Source organism: Amia ocellicauda, chromosome 2 (assembly GCF_036373705.1).
Source record: "Amia ocellicauda isolate fAmiCal2 chromosome 2, fAmiCal2.hap1, whole genome shotgun sequence".
Lineage (NCBI taxonomy): Eukaryota > Metazoa > Chordata > Actinopteri > Amiiformes > Amiidae > Amia > Amia ocellicauda.
In genome coordinates, this window is record NC_089851.1 from 23,183,979 (window position 1) to 23,197,926 (window position 13,948).

At 34.7% G+C, this 13,948-nt stretch overlaps 1 protein-coding gene across 5 annotated transcripts in view; it reads left to right on the plus strand.

Annotated features, from left to right (window-relative positions):
- The window catches only part of LOC136767509 (uncharacterized), a 31,512-nt gene extending 19,119 nt beyond the window's left edge, over positions 1 to 12,393 (plus strand). For 3 of the 5 annotated variants that reach the window (XM_066721327.1, XM_066721355.1, XM_066721345.1), the window contains 4 exons: positions 1,904 to 1,974; positions 2,619 to 2,778; positions 5,469 to 5,598; positions 10,705 to 12,393. In XM_066721327.1, the coding sequence (XP_066577424.1) occupies positions 1,955 to 1,974; positions 2,619 to 2,778; positions 5,469 to 5,598; positions 10,705 to 10,928 (534 nt within the window). In that variant the 5' untranslated portion in view covers positions 1,904 to 1,954 and the 3' untranslated portion in view covers positions 10,929 to 12,393. Of the gene's footprint in view, positions 1 to 771; positions 810 to 1,903; positions 1,975 to 2,618; positions 2,779 to 5,468; positions 5,599 to 10,704 lie in introns of all 5 variants that reach the window. The other 2 variants (XM_066721336.1, XM_066721364.1) reach the window with 2 other exon arrangements.
- Positions 12,394 to 13,948: the final 1,555 nt, after the last annotated feature.

Here is a 13,948-nt window from a genome sequence, read left to right on the forward strand (position 1 = left end):
TGCAGAGGATGCAAAACGTAAACATGGCTGCCATTTGTTTGTATACAGTTTAAATTGCCTTAATTTTTTAACAGAAGACAGCAGCACTAAAAGGGCTAAAAGCAGTGACCGCAAAATGTCAAAATGGCTGCCAGTGGTGTACTGGTGCAATTCGTCCAAAATCCAATCAGATCTTTGCCAAACTATAATAGTTCGTTTGATCATTTTGCACACAAGACAATACAAACATGATGCAGTAAACTGTAAAAGATGTTGCCATTTGTTTGCTTACTGGTTGAATTGACTACAAATCTAATCAGATGTTGGCCAAACCATAATACATCTTAGTTTTAAGTTTGCAAGAAAACAATGTTTATTGTCCAAAAACTTGCATATAAGCACAATCCCAAATGTAGTTGTTATGGCAACAATAACCCCAGAAAAGTTACCCAACCCATGCCAAATGATTGTCTAATATGTACACTAATCCTTCCAAAATGAAACAAAAAGCTTTTATAGTTTGAGTTATTAGTAATAACAGATGACATGGCAAGTAAGGCAGTGGACAGTCCCTAAAGCTATACCCTCTCTGAGCCAGGTGGGGATAAAATATATTGAAATTCTGCACTTGAGTCCCAGTCTCATTAAGTAAGCATGAACAAGTTTGTGTATGCAATACATCGTTCATTGTAGCTTTGCTATAAAATGCTTTTTATATTGCTACATTTTCCTTTATATTTAATATTATCTTACAATTTTGATCATTATTTCACAAAATCTCATTTCACATAGTTTTGGATGGCCACTGTGACATTTTTACCATCTTACAGGTAGGTTATTAGACTAAACTTGTTCAGTCAAATTTTATTAAGTACCCAAATAATATTGATTACTCTTTCATTACAGTTTGCTTACTACTTTTTTTGAAATGTCATCAAATGAAATGGAGCTGTCACTGAAATTTTTAAGCTTTTGAAGGACATGGTCATTTTAAATACTGATCTACTTGAATATCCACAAAATGTAATGTTTCTTTGTGTCAAGGGTTTTAAGAGTTCTATCCTAGATCTATACCAAGTGTAGTAGATACAAATACTATCTTACTTTGGAATTCCCAATTTCCCACTTATTTAGATGATTCTTGAAACAAAACACAAGGGTTATTGGTAGTAATATTGGACTAATGTATTGCCAGTTCAGTTGGCATCTTGCCTATAAACCAAAAATATATAATTACTTTAGTGGTGCTGGACGATTTGTTTTAAATTATCGATAAGAATTTGATAATTATGTTTCCGATTAATCGTTAACTTTATAAAAGTAACCATTTGTCATTTAATAATGGCACCCTTACTAGATGATATTCTGTAATATTAACTCTAAGATATTAATTTGGTTGTCTTACACTGTTCATATTCTCTATCCAAATAACAAGTATTAATTTAACTTCAACTTCATCTAACTCCCTCTCTCACGTGTATATTTGACTTGTCCACAAGATGCCTTCATGTACATATATACAGTATATGCACATGCGACAAAGTCAGTGGTGGTCACCCCTTACATATTTTTCAATCAGATTTGTGCTCCTGCTCTTTTTCTCTCCCCAGTCTGCTATTTTCACTAGGATCACTACCTAACCATAGCAACATGTAAACCCAAAGTCACACTGTCCCAGCACTAATTTATTGTATTGTTGTTTATTACCTAAAGTCATAATCCACATAATATGCTGTCATGTGCCTGAAAGGACAGTGACATATTGCTAACATATCTCCAAATTCTATTCTAGTAATGTTTAATCCTATTGTTGGGTACTGTATTTTGTGCAGGCAGAAATGTTTAAATATCAAATGCAATACATTGTGTGCAGGGCTAATGAACACATTATTTACTCAAGCCTTTGATTTTTCTTTACAAACAGAAGTACGTGCCTGTGATTTAGTAATGCAAACCAGTTACAACTGAGCCTAAAATGGAGCTGTACTGGTACATGTAAGTATAACTCATGGCGACTGATACTAGTTAATAATAAGATACAGTTGAGTACAAAACTTTGAAATTACTATAATATTCTAAAAAAAAGAAAGAAAAATTCTCTTGGGTTTATTGAGGTAAATGTTGTTTTAATAGCAAATCCCATTTGCTCTGAAAATTGAACAAATCTGTTTCCCCATGTTTCTTGTTTGTGTATTCAATTAACATTTGCAAGCACTTGCCATCAGAAGGTTAACCCAGCCCTGTTTGAACATCAGAAAAAAAAAAGTTACAGCATTACCTTTTGGAAAATATTTCTATTAGAAGCGTGTAATTACAGAAACAGTGCTGCATTAAACCTGTCCCATACTGACTTTTAAGTTGCAAAAACAATGTTCAGTGTTTAAGGGCCTAGCATTGCATTTCAGTGAGACTGTATTTTAGGTATATGGTCAGAATTTAGTTCATCATTTTGAAACCCACATTTTGGAGATTGGACCAGATTTCAATATTATATACAGTATAAGTATGTATTGTAGTATTTTCTGACTGTGTAGAGATCACAGTTTCCTTCCATTGTGGTTGTGTCAAGTTAATGTTGACACCCCAAGTTCCATTACATTTTATCCTGTGAATAATTTTCTCTTTCTCTTTTTATACAGAATTGTCATAATATTTATAATCATCAAGATTTTCTTCTACATTTGCTGGTACCGGTCTCGGCAGAGGCAGCTAGATGCGTACCTCAGTAATCCACGCAATGCACAGATTGTGATCGTTGGGGGAAGGGCCTACCTGCACCAAATGTGTGAGAGGCAAAATGTGAGTGTCCTGATTGTTCGTTGTACCTTTGTTGTAAAAGCTATGTGAATGACTAAATATGGATGGCTTCCTCTAGTTCTACTCACAACCTTTCATTTGAAACTCAGTGATTTGTTTAGTTTAATTAATATTGTTCAGTAAACTGTACTTATTAGTTATCTTGTCACAGTTTGGTGAACACAGATTCAGCCCAGAAACCACAGTAAGGTTTATTTTGACAGGCTTTGTGAACTTTGAATTGTCACTTCATTTATTTCAACCAAAAAGAAAACCTAAAACATTTCACATCGGTTCAAAATTCCATTGTGCATTAAAGGTCACATGTCTCACAGATGAGATGAACATACACTCTCAAACCTGGATGTGAAATTCCTAAGATCTGTTCTCGGAAAATCCTTTAAAAATGAAAGCTGAAAAAGTATTCTTTGTAATAATGACCACCATTGAAAATTTCAAACTGTGCTGAGTAATCTGTGCATTATATGCCAAATAACATCGAACACCTTTGATTAGTCACAGTCTCAATCCCCCTTGTAAAATCCATAAGGATACATAATGCCTTTTCACAGATGTCCTTATTTGCTCTGTTTTAACCTGTCTTCTCTGCATCAGAGTTACCGATACAGTACATGACTAATAGTTTTACATGTGTTATCCTTTGGGCTTTTTGTGGTTTACATCACTGACCAGAGTTTATGTATATAAATGTTGATGTTTTTATTCTTAAAACGTTATGTCACTCATATATGTGCTAATCCTGGCTGCGTACAAAGGGAAACTAATGTTTCCCATTAGACCTTTCTCAGACTGAAATAATTTAGACTGACCTAATAAAAAGCACTCTTAAACTTTTTTTTTAATGTAAAGATTATATATACAAAATCCTTCAATACAAATATTAGTATTCCAACTTTATTTATTTTTAAATCAAGTCATAGTAGCTTTATTTCAATAAATGTATATTGCTGCATGGATGGATACTTTTTTTTAATTAAATGTGCTGTACCACTATGTAATTATGTACTTCTGACACCTGGAAAATTATCTTCTGTGTATAAAAGTTCCAGATGCTTTTATTCAACAGGTATTGCATAGAATGTTTCCAGCCTTAAAAGTGCATTGGTTTAACCTTTAATAATACTTCATTGGTTTTCACACTTTCCAGCAAGTGCAACTATGAAAATGGAAAATATGACAGGAAATTGTAGAAGAGGCACAAGAGAATCTACTGCCTGTACAAACCCTAAGATCATAACACTCAAAACTTTAACTGTTACTCCACGAAGAGCATTATAATTATGCTTTGCAATCTTGAAACTGCCTCCAGTTATTTTTAAAATGACTTAGTAGCCTGTATATTCCAGATGTTAAAGGGTATTATTAAAAACTGGAGTCTAATCTTTCTTTTTAAATATAGTCTAGACTAAACTGTAACAGGAAATTTCAGCTAGTTAATTCTAGGGCTGGAACAGTGCTTCAGATTATAAGACAAGCATTTGTGTCCCTTCAGTCAGAGACCAAAACAATTACCATGCCTACACTGCACAGCAAATGTAAGGGCTGATGAGATAATCTTAAATTAAAATCAAATGTAGTGTGTCATAACATACATGTCTCTAGTCTTAAATATTTATCAAGCCATATAAACATGAGAACCCCCTCCCCAAAACATTATATTACATGTTATCTTCCTGTTTAATACTGGAATGTGACCTTGCAATCAGTAAGCAAAAGCCAAAGCACAGATTTTCCTTATAATGACTGTAGTCTACCCAACATATTACTAGGGACTGAAGAAAGCTATTTTTAATGAAGGAATTCAACAGATACATTGTACAGATGACAGAACAGTGTTTGAAAGTTCATGTTTACCACAAAACATTATTCCTGGAAGAGCCCAACGACCTTTAGAGGTGTGGCTGACATGTTTGTTTTCAGTATTTCAGTATTTGCTGCGGATAAATGAAGCCATGGGTGTCATCCTAATACAATGTGCTTTCAGATCTTTTAAGGATGAAAATTACTTACTGGGAAATACTGATGTTTGTGTGACTTTGTTCACTTAAGAAGGAGAGTTGATGGTAATGTGAGGAAGAATGACATACCAGGGATTGTAATGATATTTAAGTCTGCAGAAAACCTTTTAAGTAAAACCCTTTACTATCAGTAATTGTTGATGCACATAGACTGATTATACATCTACTGCAGGGTATTAAATACAGTTCAGCCATTTACTTTTTAATACCACTCAGTTTACTTGACGTTTGCACTATACTAATAAAACAATTGTTAACAAGCCTGTCTCTCCTAAACATCACCAAACCTTATCTCAAAACTCTGAAGGACTCCTAGTCTATTAAGAAATTGTTTAATTGTCCTGTAACAATGATTTTTGTCAAATAAATACTGTGAATGTTTTATTTGTGTTTGATTTTTAAAAAGAAGAACTATTCCAATATAATGTTTTTTGAAGATTCAAACATAGAACTAAGAATTAATGTGGTCTTCAGACAGCATGGTAATCACCCTTGGACTTGGATCTAAATGGGGTGAATAAGAAGCCGCTAATCCAATCCAATCCGATGCAAATCTGTCTGCCATAGCTTGCCAATTGGAAGGCACTTTGTAACAGCGTGATATTATTGTGGGTGTTAAACACCAACTGATATTTTACATCTTTATATCTACAGACTTCAATCTGGCCTAGCTGGTATGGTGTCCAGGATGACAGCTCTGTTGGCGAGCCTTCTGGATCCCTGCCTCCAGCACCCTCATACAGTCATCTGGACGTGCCTCCTCCATATGAAGCCGTTTCAGGAAGTAAGGGACCAGCTCGAATGCTGCAGAAAGCAGTCCGTTGTCTTAATCATTCACGACAATCTGCCACCATTTTGTTAGCTTTATATAAGATGTGTTGGGTCAGTTTCAAATGGGATCAAGTCACGATCATGCCTGATTGATCATCTTTGACTTGAACTGAACCAATATGACAGTGGTTGCCTGTATTTTGAGGAAGTATGATCAAATACAGAAATGTATATGGACATAATCAATAACTAGCACATGGATTTACTTCCAGGTATGGAACAGGGATCTGGTGAAGACAGTAGTTGTAGGGGCTGATAATCACAAGTTCAGCTGTACCCATTGATAACATTTCATGCTTTGGTCTTTTCCTTATGGGGGTATAAATCAGTGAAGCTTCATTGGGCCACTGTTGTTGCACAGTGTTACTTAATGATACGTATGTATGTGTGTACTTTGCAATAACATTTACCGTCATCATTTGTAGTAGCTTGTAAGTCCACTTAGTTATATGTATATAATAAATTAGTTCTTTAGAATTAGACATTTTATTTCAAGTATAAATTATTAAACTAATAAAACCAATGCACTTGCATATTTTTTCACAACTGAAGCATTTCAAATAAAAATACAATTATATATTTTTGCTAACATAAAAAGCCATTTAGTGCTAGTTTTAACAAGATTTTATTTATAATATGGGAAGTACGGAAGAGTTCTCTTATGTATATAAATGTCCACTAATGTGAAGGGTGTTTGTCTGTCTCTAAAACACATGCCACCGCAGTGCATGCCGGAAATTGAGCCGGTCGAGTGTTTACACTGCCAGGATCAAATGCTACCATTTGATCCAGATCTGTACTGTCTCTCTGAGAGGTGCATTTGATCCGATTGCTGAGGGTTTACACTGCCATTTCTGAGCAGGATTAAATGCTACTGATGCACTTCATCTGGATCAGAAATAGCAGTGTGGCATGTGAAGGAGACCTCCCAGCTGCTCGATGGGGGAGAGACAAAGTTGTGGGAACACAAAGGAGTAGTGCAAAAAACAAGTTTATTCCAAAATAGCGTGGTGTTCAAGGAGGAAACCAAAAATAAGTCCAAACAAACTATATAAAACAGGAAGAATAAAATAAACTCAGGACTCTCTTTATCTAAAAGTTAAATGTAACTGAAAATACCATCAAATAAACCGATACATACTTCAGTCTTATCAGAAACCAGGGTAGTGTGTGTACGGGGTGAAGTTTCTCTTCTGAAGCATCCAGCACCCTTATATTGGTGCTGGCAGGCTGACTCCTCCATCAGTTTAAACCAACAAAGAAAACTATTATGTAAAATGAACAATAAAATAAAGTCAACCTAAACCCACACCTTAACTTTGTGTTTTCCATAAAATTCCCCAAACAATAAAAAGTATTTCAGTTCCCCCCCAATAACACAGATTCCACTGTTCATCAATATACTCCCCCTTAGATAAACTTGCCTGCCCCTTTAAATACCATGACATTGGAGGCCCGCATCTCTTTAACTCAACCAAAATGGCGATGCACACAGACATGCATGTCACTCATGTAATCCAAACAAATAACACAGCTAAACTGAATTAAATTACCGATTGCCCTTATTAAAAGGAGACGTCTAAGCTGGCTCTATGAGGAGCGAGTTCACCTCCTCACAATGCACCTTATGTTAGAACACACAAATCTTGTTTAAACTTTCATAAAATTAATGTATATACAAACTAAATGCAGTGTTTCAGTTTATTAAACTTTCTACTTAGTTTAAGAAAGGAGGACCCCAGAGCCCGTGTTGGTCCTGAAATGTTTAAATTATAGACAGTCATCTTTAAAACATGTACCACATAATGTTCTTAAATCATATTAATCTGTAAGCAATTTAACATTTTATTTGTAGTGGGAGCTCATTTTAGTTTCAATTCTTATTGAATCTCCACAAAACCTCACTTTATTATGCGTATGTAGGGACTGTCTTCGAGTTACATTGTGTTGCGAAAGTATTCTAGTCAAAGATTTGTGCAACAGTATAATTTATTGAATAAAACAAATGAAAATGCAAACGAATAAAAACCAGAGCTTTCTCATGATCATGTTGTGTGAATGCAGAATTAATTATTTATTTTTTAAAAAGGCCACAAATGTTTTTCACTGTCGAGTAATGTAAACTGTATGCGTGATCCAGTTCACTTTTTCTTATTAATCAATCAATCAGTTTTAATTTTGTATAGCACACTTCGCAGGGTAGCCACAGAGCGCTTGACAGATTGAAAAATAATTAAACACACAAACCATTAGCCATGGAGGAGATAAACTAAAACTCCTATAGGATGGCAAATTGTTAAGGGGGGAAAATACATCTCTGGGGGTCTAAAGCTTAATGACAGAATATATTGTGCATTACTTTGGTAATGCAACAAACAGCCTAAAATAAGTCAATGTGCTTCTTAATGCACCTTCTGGCAATGACTCTCTTTTGTATGTCTATATGCTGCACCTCAGAAATCAGCTTTTGTTGTTGCATGTTGTTTTGAGGCATGTGTCTGTGTTCAAATATCATATTCGAATCATAAAATTCTTTAATTTGTTAAAGGTACGCTGCAAGAAAATGTCAGTGTTTAATATTTTGACAGCAAGTTGTCCTTTGTTACGTTGTTCCTGTATTATCTTGTTCCTGCCTAGTGCTTTGTTCAGGAAACATTAAATAGTCAATTCATCTTCTTTCTTTTTTTTTTTTTTTCTTAGCGTTACATTTTCAAATTTGATTCAACATCATTTCCTCTGTGTCGGGGGGGAATCGACTCCTGACTTTCTTACACTCTGTCAAATTTTAAACTCACATTTCCAGTGGTAAAGTATTACTCAGGTTAACCTCAACCTGAGTTTGCTTTGCACTGGTCAACCTCACATTCATAGATTTATGAACCAAAGCATATCATTGGTGAGAACAGACTACATACTCATTACTGATTGGTTGTTGGTGATGTCTGTCTCCAAATATATAATGCTATAAAGGAAAAAAAATTGCATGTTGAAAAGCATGGAAATCTGCACCACAAGAACACACACCCATAATTATGATTGGCTGATTCCTGATCTAAAACAATTGATGTAATTGCACAATATAATTATCATACATTTGAACCTTGTTAGTATTAAGTAACATACTATGTACAGAGGCTTAAAATATCAAACAAATATGATTATTAATGTACATCTGACAGTCACTCACATCGGCTATGGATGCTCCATTTGAATACACTGACTTCTGAATAATTTTTCATGTTCAGTGGATGAATCTTAAAGGACTAAATGCATTTCACATTTCAAGCCATATTTAAATAATTATTTTTTACTAGGTAAAACCCTTTAGCTTTTGCTCATCAGTATATACTTGAATTAAGTATGGCTCACAAGGACAGGAGTTACAGAACAGTGTCAAATTGATATTGGAAAAACAAATGTAGAGATGAAAAATGTGTGTCTCTGCAGCAGGGAGGAGCAGGGAGACGGCAGGCTGACGTTATCAAAAAGGATTAAAAATCGCAATATAAGCAGAAGGAGACTGATTAGAAATGAGACACTATCTCGGTGAATTTAAATCAACAAACCTACTTGATCACATATGCTAATAACATTAGAACTGGATCTCTATGGAGATAGATATATTGGGCACTGCACCATGAAACATTAACAGCAAAGTGCCTTTCTGGTCCTACACTCGCATCACTCCCCTGAGCTAATGTAATTGTTCATTCAACAGTCATGTTCCGAGAGGACTTGCGTTGTGTGTTGACTTTGTAAACGCACAGCTGTGTCTGTCTCTGGAGAAACCTCCGTCCCCTGCTATTATAATGCAGTTTGCTCTCTTTGCATTTCCATGCCAGGAACTTGTTTTTCTCAACTATGCCAAAGTGACAGTTTTGGATGCTATTTAAGAGAGAATACATTTCATGGGAGATTTATTTATGCTTTCTTTTTGGAAACATAACTGCAATTACGGTACCACTCAGTATCTGTATTTTATAATATTAATAGTAACTATTACAATTTTGATACTTATTTTAAATTATTATTATTATTATTATTATTATTATTATTAATAGTATTACATTTAAAAGTAGTGGACTGTACAGGATATTACTGGAAGAAAACCAAAGCCACAGTGTGTGTTGTTGCCCTTGGCTGTGATCACATGCCCATGCTATTTTGAACTAAAATGATAATGTTCTGACCTTGTAATATGATTGTAACTGAAGTGCAAAGATCTTCAATTCTCACTCAGTGTGTCAGTTACAAAGAGTGTGAGAAGAAAGACTCTCCTAAGGGCTCCATGTAAATGCTCAGAGCAACCCCATGATGGGTAAAAGAATAATAATAATTTCAATAACATAAATTTGCTAACCTGGGAGGAATATTTTGTATTGTTAAAGTAAACACTGTTAAACTTGTTTAATCTTTGCTTTGTCAGATAGCTTTTGTTTTGTTTCGCAAAGTCCTTTATAAGAGTTTGTGTATTTTTAAACTAATTTCATTTCTATCTTACAAACTTACACCAAAGTGAGAGATTTTATTGTATGTGTAAAGCTTCTAGAAATCAGTAAAGCTATGACAATGTCTGGGTACACCATGAGTATAACCATGATGTGGTTATTGATAGAGTTAGTGAATGAATGAATGAATGAATGAATGAATGAATGAATGAATGAATGAAGTAAGTAATTCATATTTAGATTCTGTTGATATGGGTGTAAATATCAAAGTTGTAAATTTTACCATAGTACCTTTCTGTTATTCACCAGAAGGCTTTTTGGGTCAGAGCTTGTATTGGCAGAATACAATTTTCAGGAGGATTAGAAATTCTGTAGTTTAAGGTACAAACATAAGTTTGTAATAACTAAGCTATAAACATTAGGTTAGTTGCCTTGTGTTAATTACACATTTAGTCATTATTAGGGGCCAGTTTCTCTCAGGGCATCAATATTTATATACAATATTTTATTGATATAAAAGATATCCTTTTTTTTTTTCAGGTTGAAAAGATTTTGTATATGCAAATTGTGTACTCTAATCTAAAGGATCTTGGTTTTTTTTGTCCCCAAAGCAGATGACATGAAACCTCCACCCTACAGTTTGTACGCACAAGCAGAAACCATCTCGGACTCCCAGGTGATTCCCCTTGCAGAGAGCTGTGATTCTTCCAGCATCAGTGACGCACCTCCGCCATACACTCCCAGCCCGACCAGTGATGCACCGCCGCAAGATGGAGCGGCACCAGCTTATGTGCAGGCAGACCAAAATACAGCTGCCTCGGCCTCCCGAAACTAGAACTTCAAATGTCAAGCTTCTGTGATGATGTCAAGAGCCATTGCACTGCACATATTGAAAGTGATCGGAAGGCAGTTGAGCTGTGTTGTCTTGTTTTGCAAACTCACCAGGGATGACTCTTGTCAGTGCCATTTTGTTTTTTGATTAAGATGAGGAATGGATACCTTGGTTTGCGATATTCACAGAATAAAGACTGATTTCGTCTCTCAGTCGTGAAGAAAAGGGACAAGTGATTCAATGATTTAAGGAAGCAGCATCTGAAATGCAGAAATGAACTAATTTACTGTCCTTGCAGCTCTCAGAGATGTAGGTTGCTTTATCTCCTTTCTCTCAAGAAACATTAGCAGCTTGTGACTCACTGTTTCCAGGCCTTTTAACAACTTTTTGTGTCTATGTGTGTGTATTTTGCTTAATATAACCCACTGTGGATTGATCTGTTGTTGAAGTGACTAAGGCCATATTTATTTCTTCTCCCCCTGGTTTTTCCATTCCATTGTTTTTAAATTTTATTTAATCAGTTATGGACAAGTTAAATAATAATAAAACTGGCCACATAAAAGGACAATGCAGGTGTTCAAGTATAAGTGAGAGAAATTTACCTGTAGTCTGTTGATTCATGTGCAAAATAACAAAATAACACCACACAAACAAACCTGTTGGGGTAACTAATTATGCCATCCAATCTACCAATGCCGACTAAAATGTAATTAGTGCCATTCTTAGGGGAAGATATTAGAAATTCCCAAATGTACTGATTTGTGTTTTTCAAATGTGAGAGTTTGATGTTTGGGGGGCATAATCAAATATAATGTGCACCTGAAATTGGACTGTTAATATGCTCCAGCGTTTTAAGGGAAATTTCTTAATACTTTTAATGTAAAAATCAATCTGGTTAGTTAATGTGAAATTGAACCAGTCTTATGTAAGGTTAATGCAATTAAAGGTGGTTGTGGGATCAATATACAGTTGGTTTGTGACGCTTTAATATAGTTTTTATAGGCATGTTTGCATTGTACTGTGCTCTACAGCAATTCTTGTTACAAATTTAATTTACTTTTGAAACAAAGTTATGTCTTACTCAATGCACTGATCTGCTTAGTAGACTAAACTTAGGGATATTTTTGCACCACATTTCTTGGTACAAAAGTACATCATGCATTTTGCTTTTTTCTTTGGCTTTTATTTAATTTTTTCTTCCCCAAGGCCCTTAGTCTTGATCCTGCTCCATGTGTTCGATAATTCATGGGTTTCTAACAAAATGGTTTCAACATTTTTCTGCAGATTAAAGGCTAACTTAAAGCAACAAAAAATTATACATTTCATTACATATTTTAAAAAATAAATGTAAATAAAATTCCCAAATAACTTGTATAAAACTACTTTCCAGTTTGTACACTGCATTTATTGGTTATTGTTATATCATGTACAAAAACTTAGGACAAATAAAGTTTTATAGCTTTTGAAATTTGACATAATGGTATAATGTTTTACCATTTGCGGTACTGAAAACAAATTCATATTGTTTTATATAAGAAAATGGTGTAAGATGGTTAGTGCTTTTTTTTTTGTATATAACTAGCGCAGATGGAGATTTTGATTTTGTGTTTCTATGCAGTCTGGTTCTAACCTGTGTGGTTGCCATGAAAACAGATATTCACCCCATGCAGGTAGAATTATTATACAGTTAAAAATAGTGATACCTGTAGGCAGAGTTAGGAGTGTCAGATTGATCTGCAGCAGTAGCTTTACTCCAGAATATTTACAGTCAATCTGTACAAAATATATTTACTCCATTTTATATTTATTTCATGGAATACCCAAAATCTTAAGTGGTGCTTGTGTTTCCTGTTTCCTGTTTCCAAATTGTTAACAACTACATGCACAGGAGTGATAATCCAGTAAAATATGTCCACTTGACTTCCAATGATAGAACAAGCATCCAACAGTAATAATGAAGATGATCCTAGGAAAAGTATCAACAATTTAAAACCGCAAGTGAACTGCCATTTTCTAGGCCAGTGGTTCCCAAACCGGTCCTGGGGGACCCCCTACCCTGCTGGTTTTTGTTCCAACTGAGCTCTCAATTACTTAATTGAACCCTTAATTGAACTATTAATTTCCTAAATCAGAGACTTTTAATTATTTTAAACAGTAGGGGTTTTAAGTTAAGTATAGAATTATATTTAAAAACATATTGAAGAAACAACTATTTTCTTACACAATTTAAAAAGTAAAATCTAAGCAGATTGTTACTTCAATTAAGGTTCAATTAAGTAATTGAGAGCTCGGTTGGAACAAAAACCAGCAGGGTAGGGGGTCCCCCAGGACCGGTTTGGGAACCACTGTTCTAGGCCCTTTGCCTGGTGATCACACATGCCTCATTTTAGTGCCCTGCATTTTATGCTATGTGCTTCCTAAGGTTACACAAGGTGGCCATGTAATCTGCTTAATTGAACCCTTTATTAATTAATCTCAGGGTTCCTGTAATAATCTCAATTAGTCTTTTAAGGGGCAATGGTGCATTAAGTTCCAGCAGCTATGGACATTTATTTAAAGGGAACAATTTATATAAAATACTGAATTCATTACATCAATGCTGTAATTACAAAGATAATCATAATAATGCAAGGTTGTTTGCAGGCAGCACATTAATTGTCACTTCATGATAGAAAATGTCTTTATTAAAGATAAAGAAAGGCATTACATTTTACTATTGAATTATCAGTTGGTTAACCCTGTCTTCTGTCAGAGATTGATGTTGTTCTTTGAAAACTTGGCCGTAAGAAAATAATTTATTGCAGCATCTAAAGAATTGGTAATAACTAGTAAAAGGCTACAATATATTTGCGTTAAAAAGGGAAATAATTGTTCAGCTTTAATGCAAACTAATTTTAAACTTTGGACATCTGTCAGCAATTTCAAGAGGTCCCAGCACACGTGTTTGGTGATCTGTGAATTAATTGTCCAGAAAGCCTGCGTAAAAAAGGAATGTATTTGGAATGATATTCAGCAGCAGAATA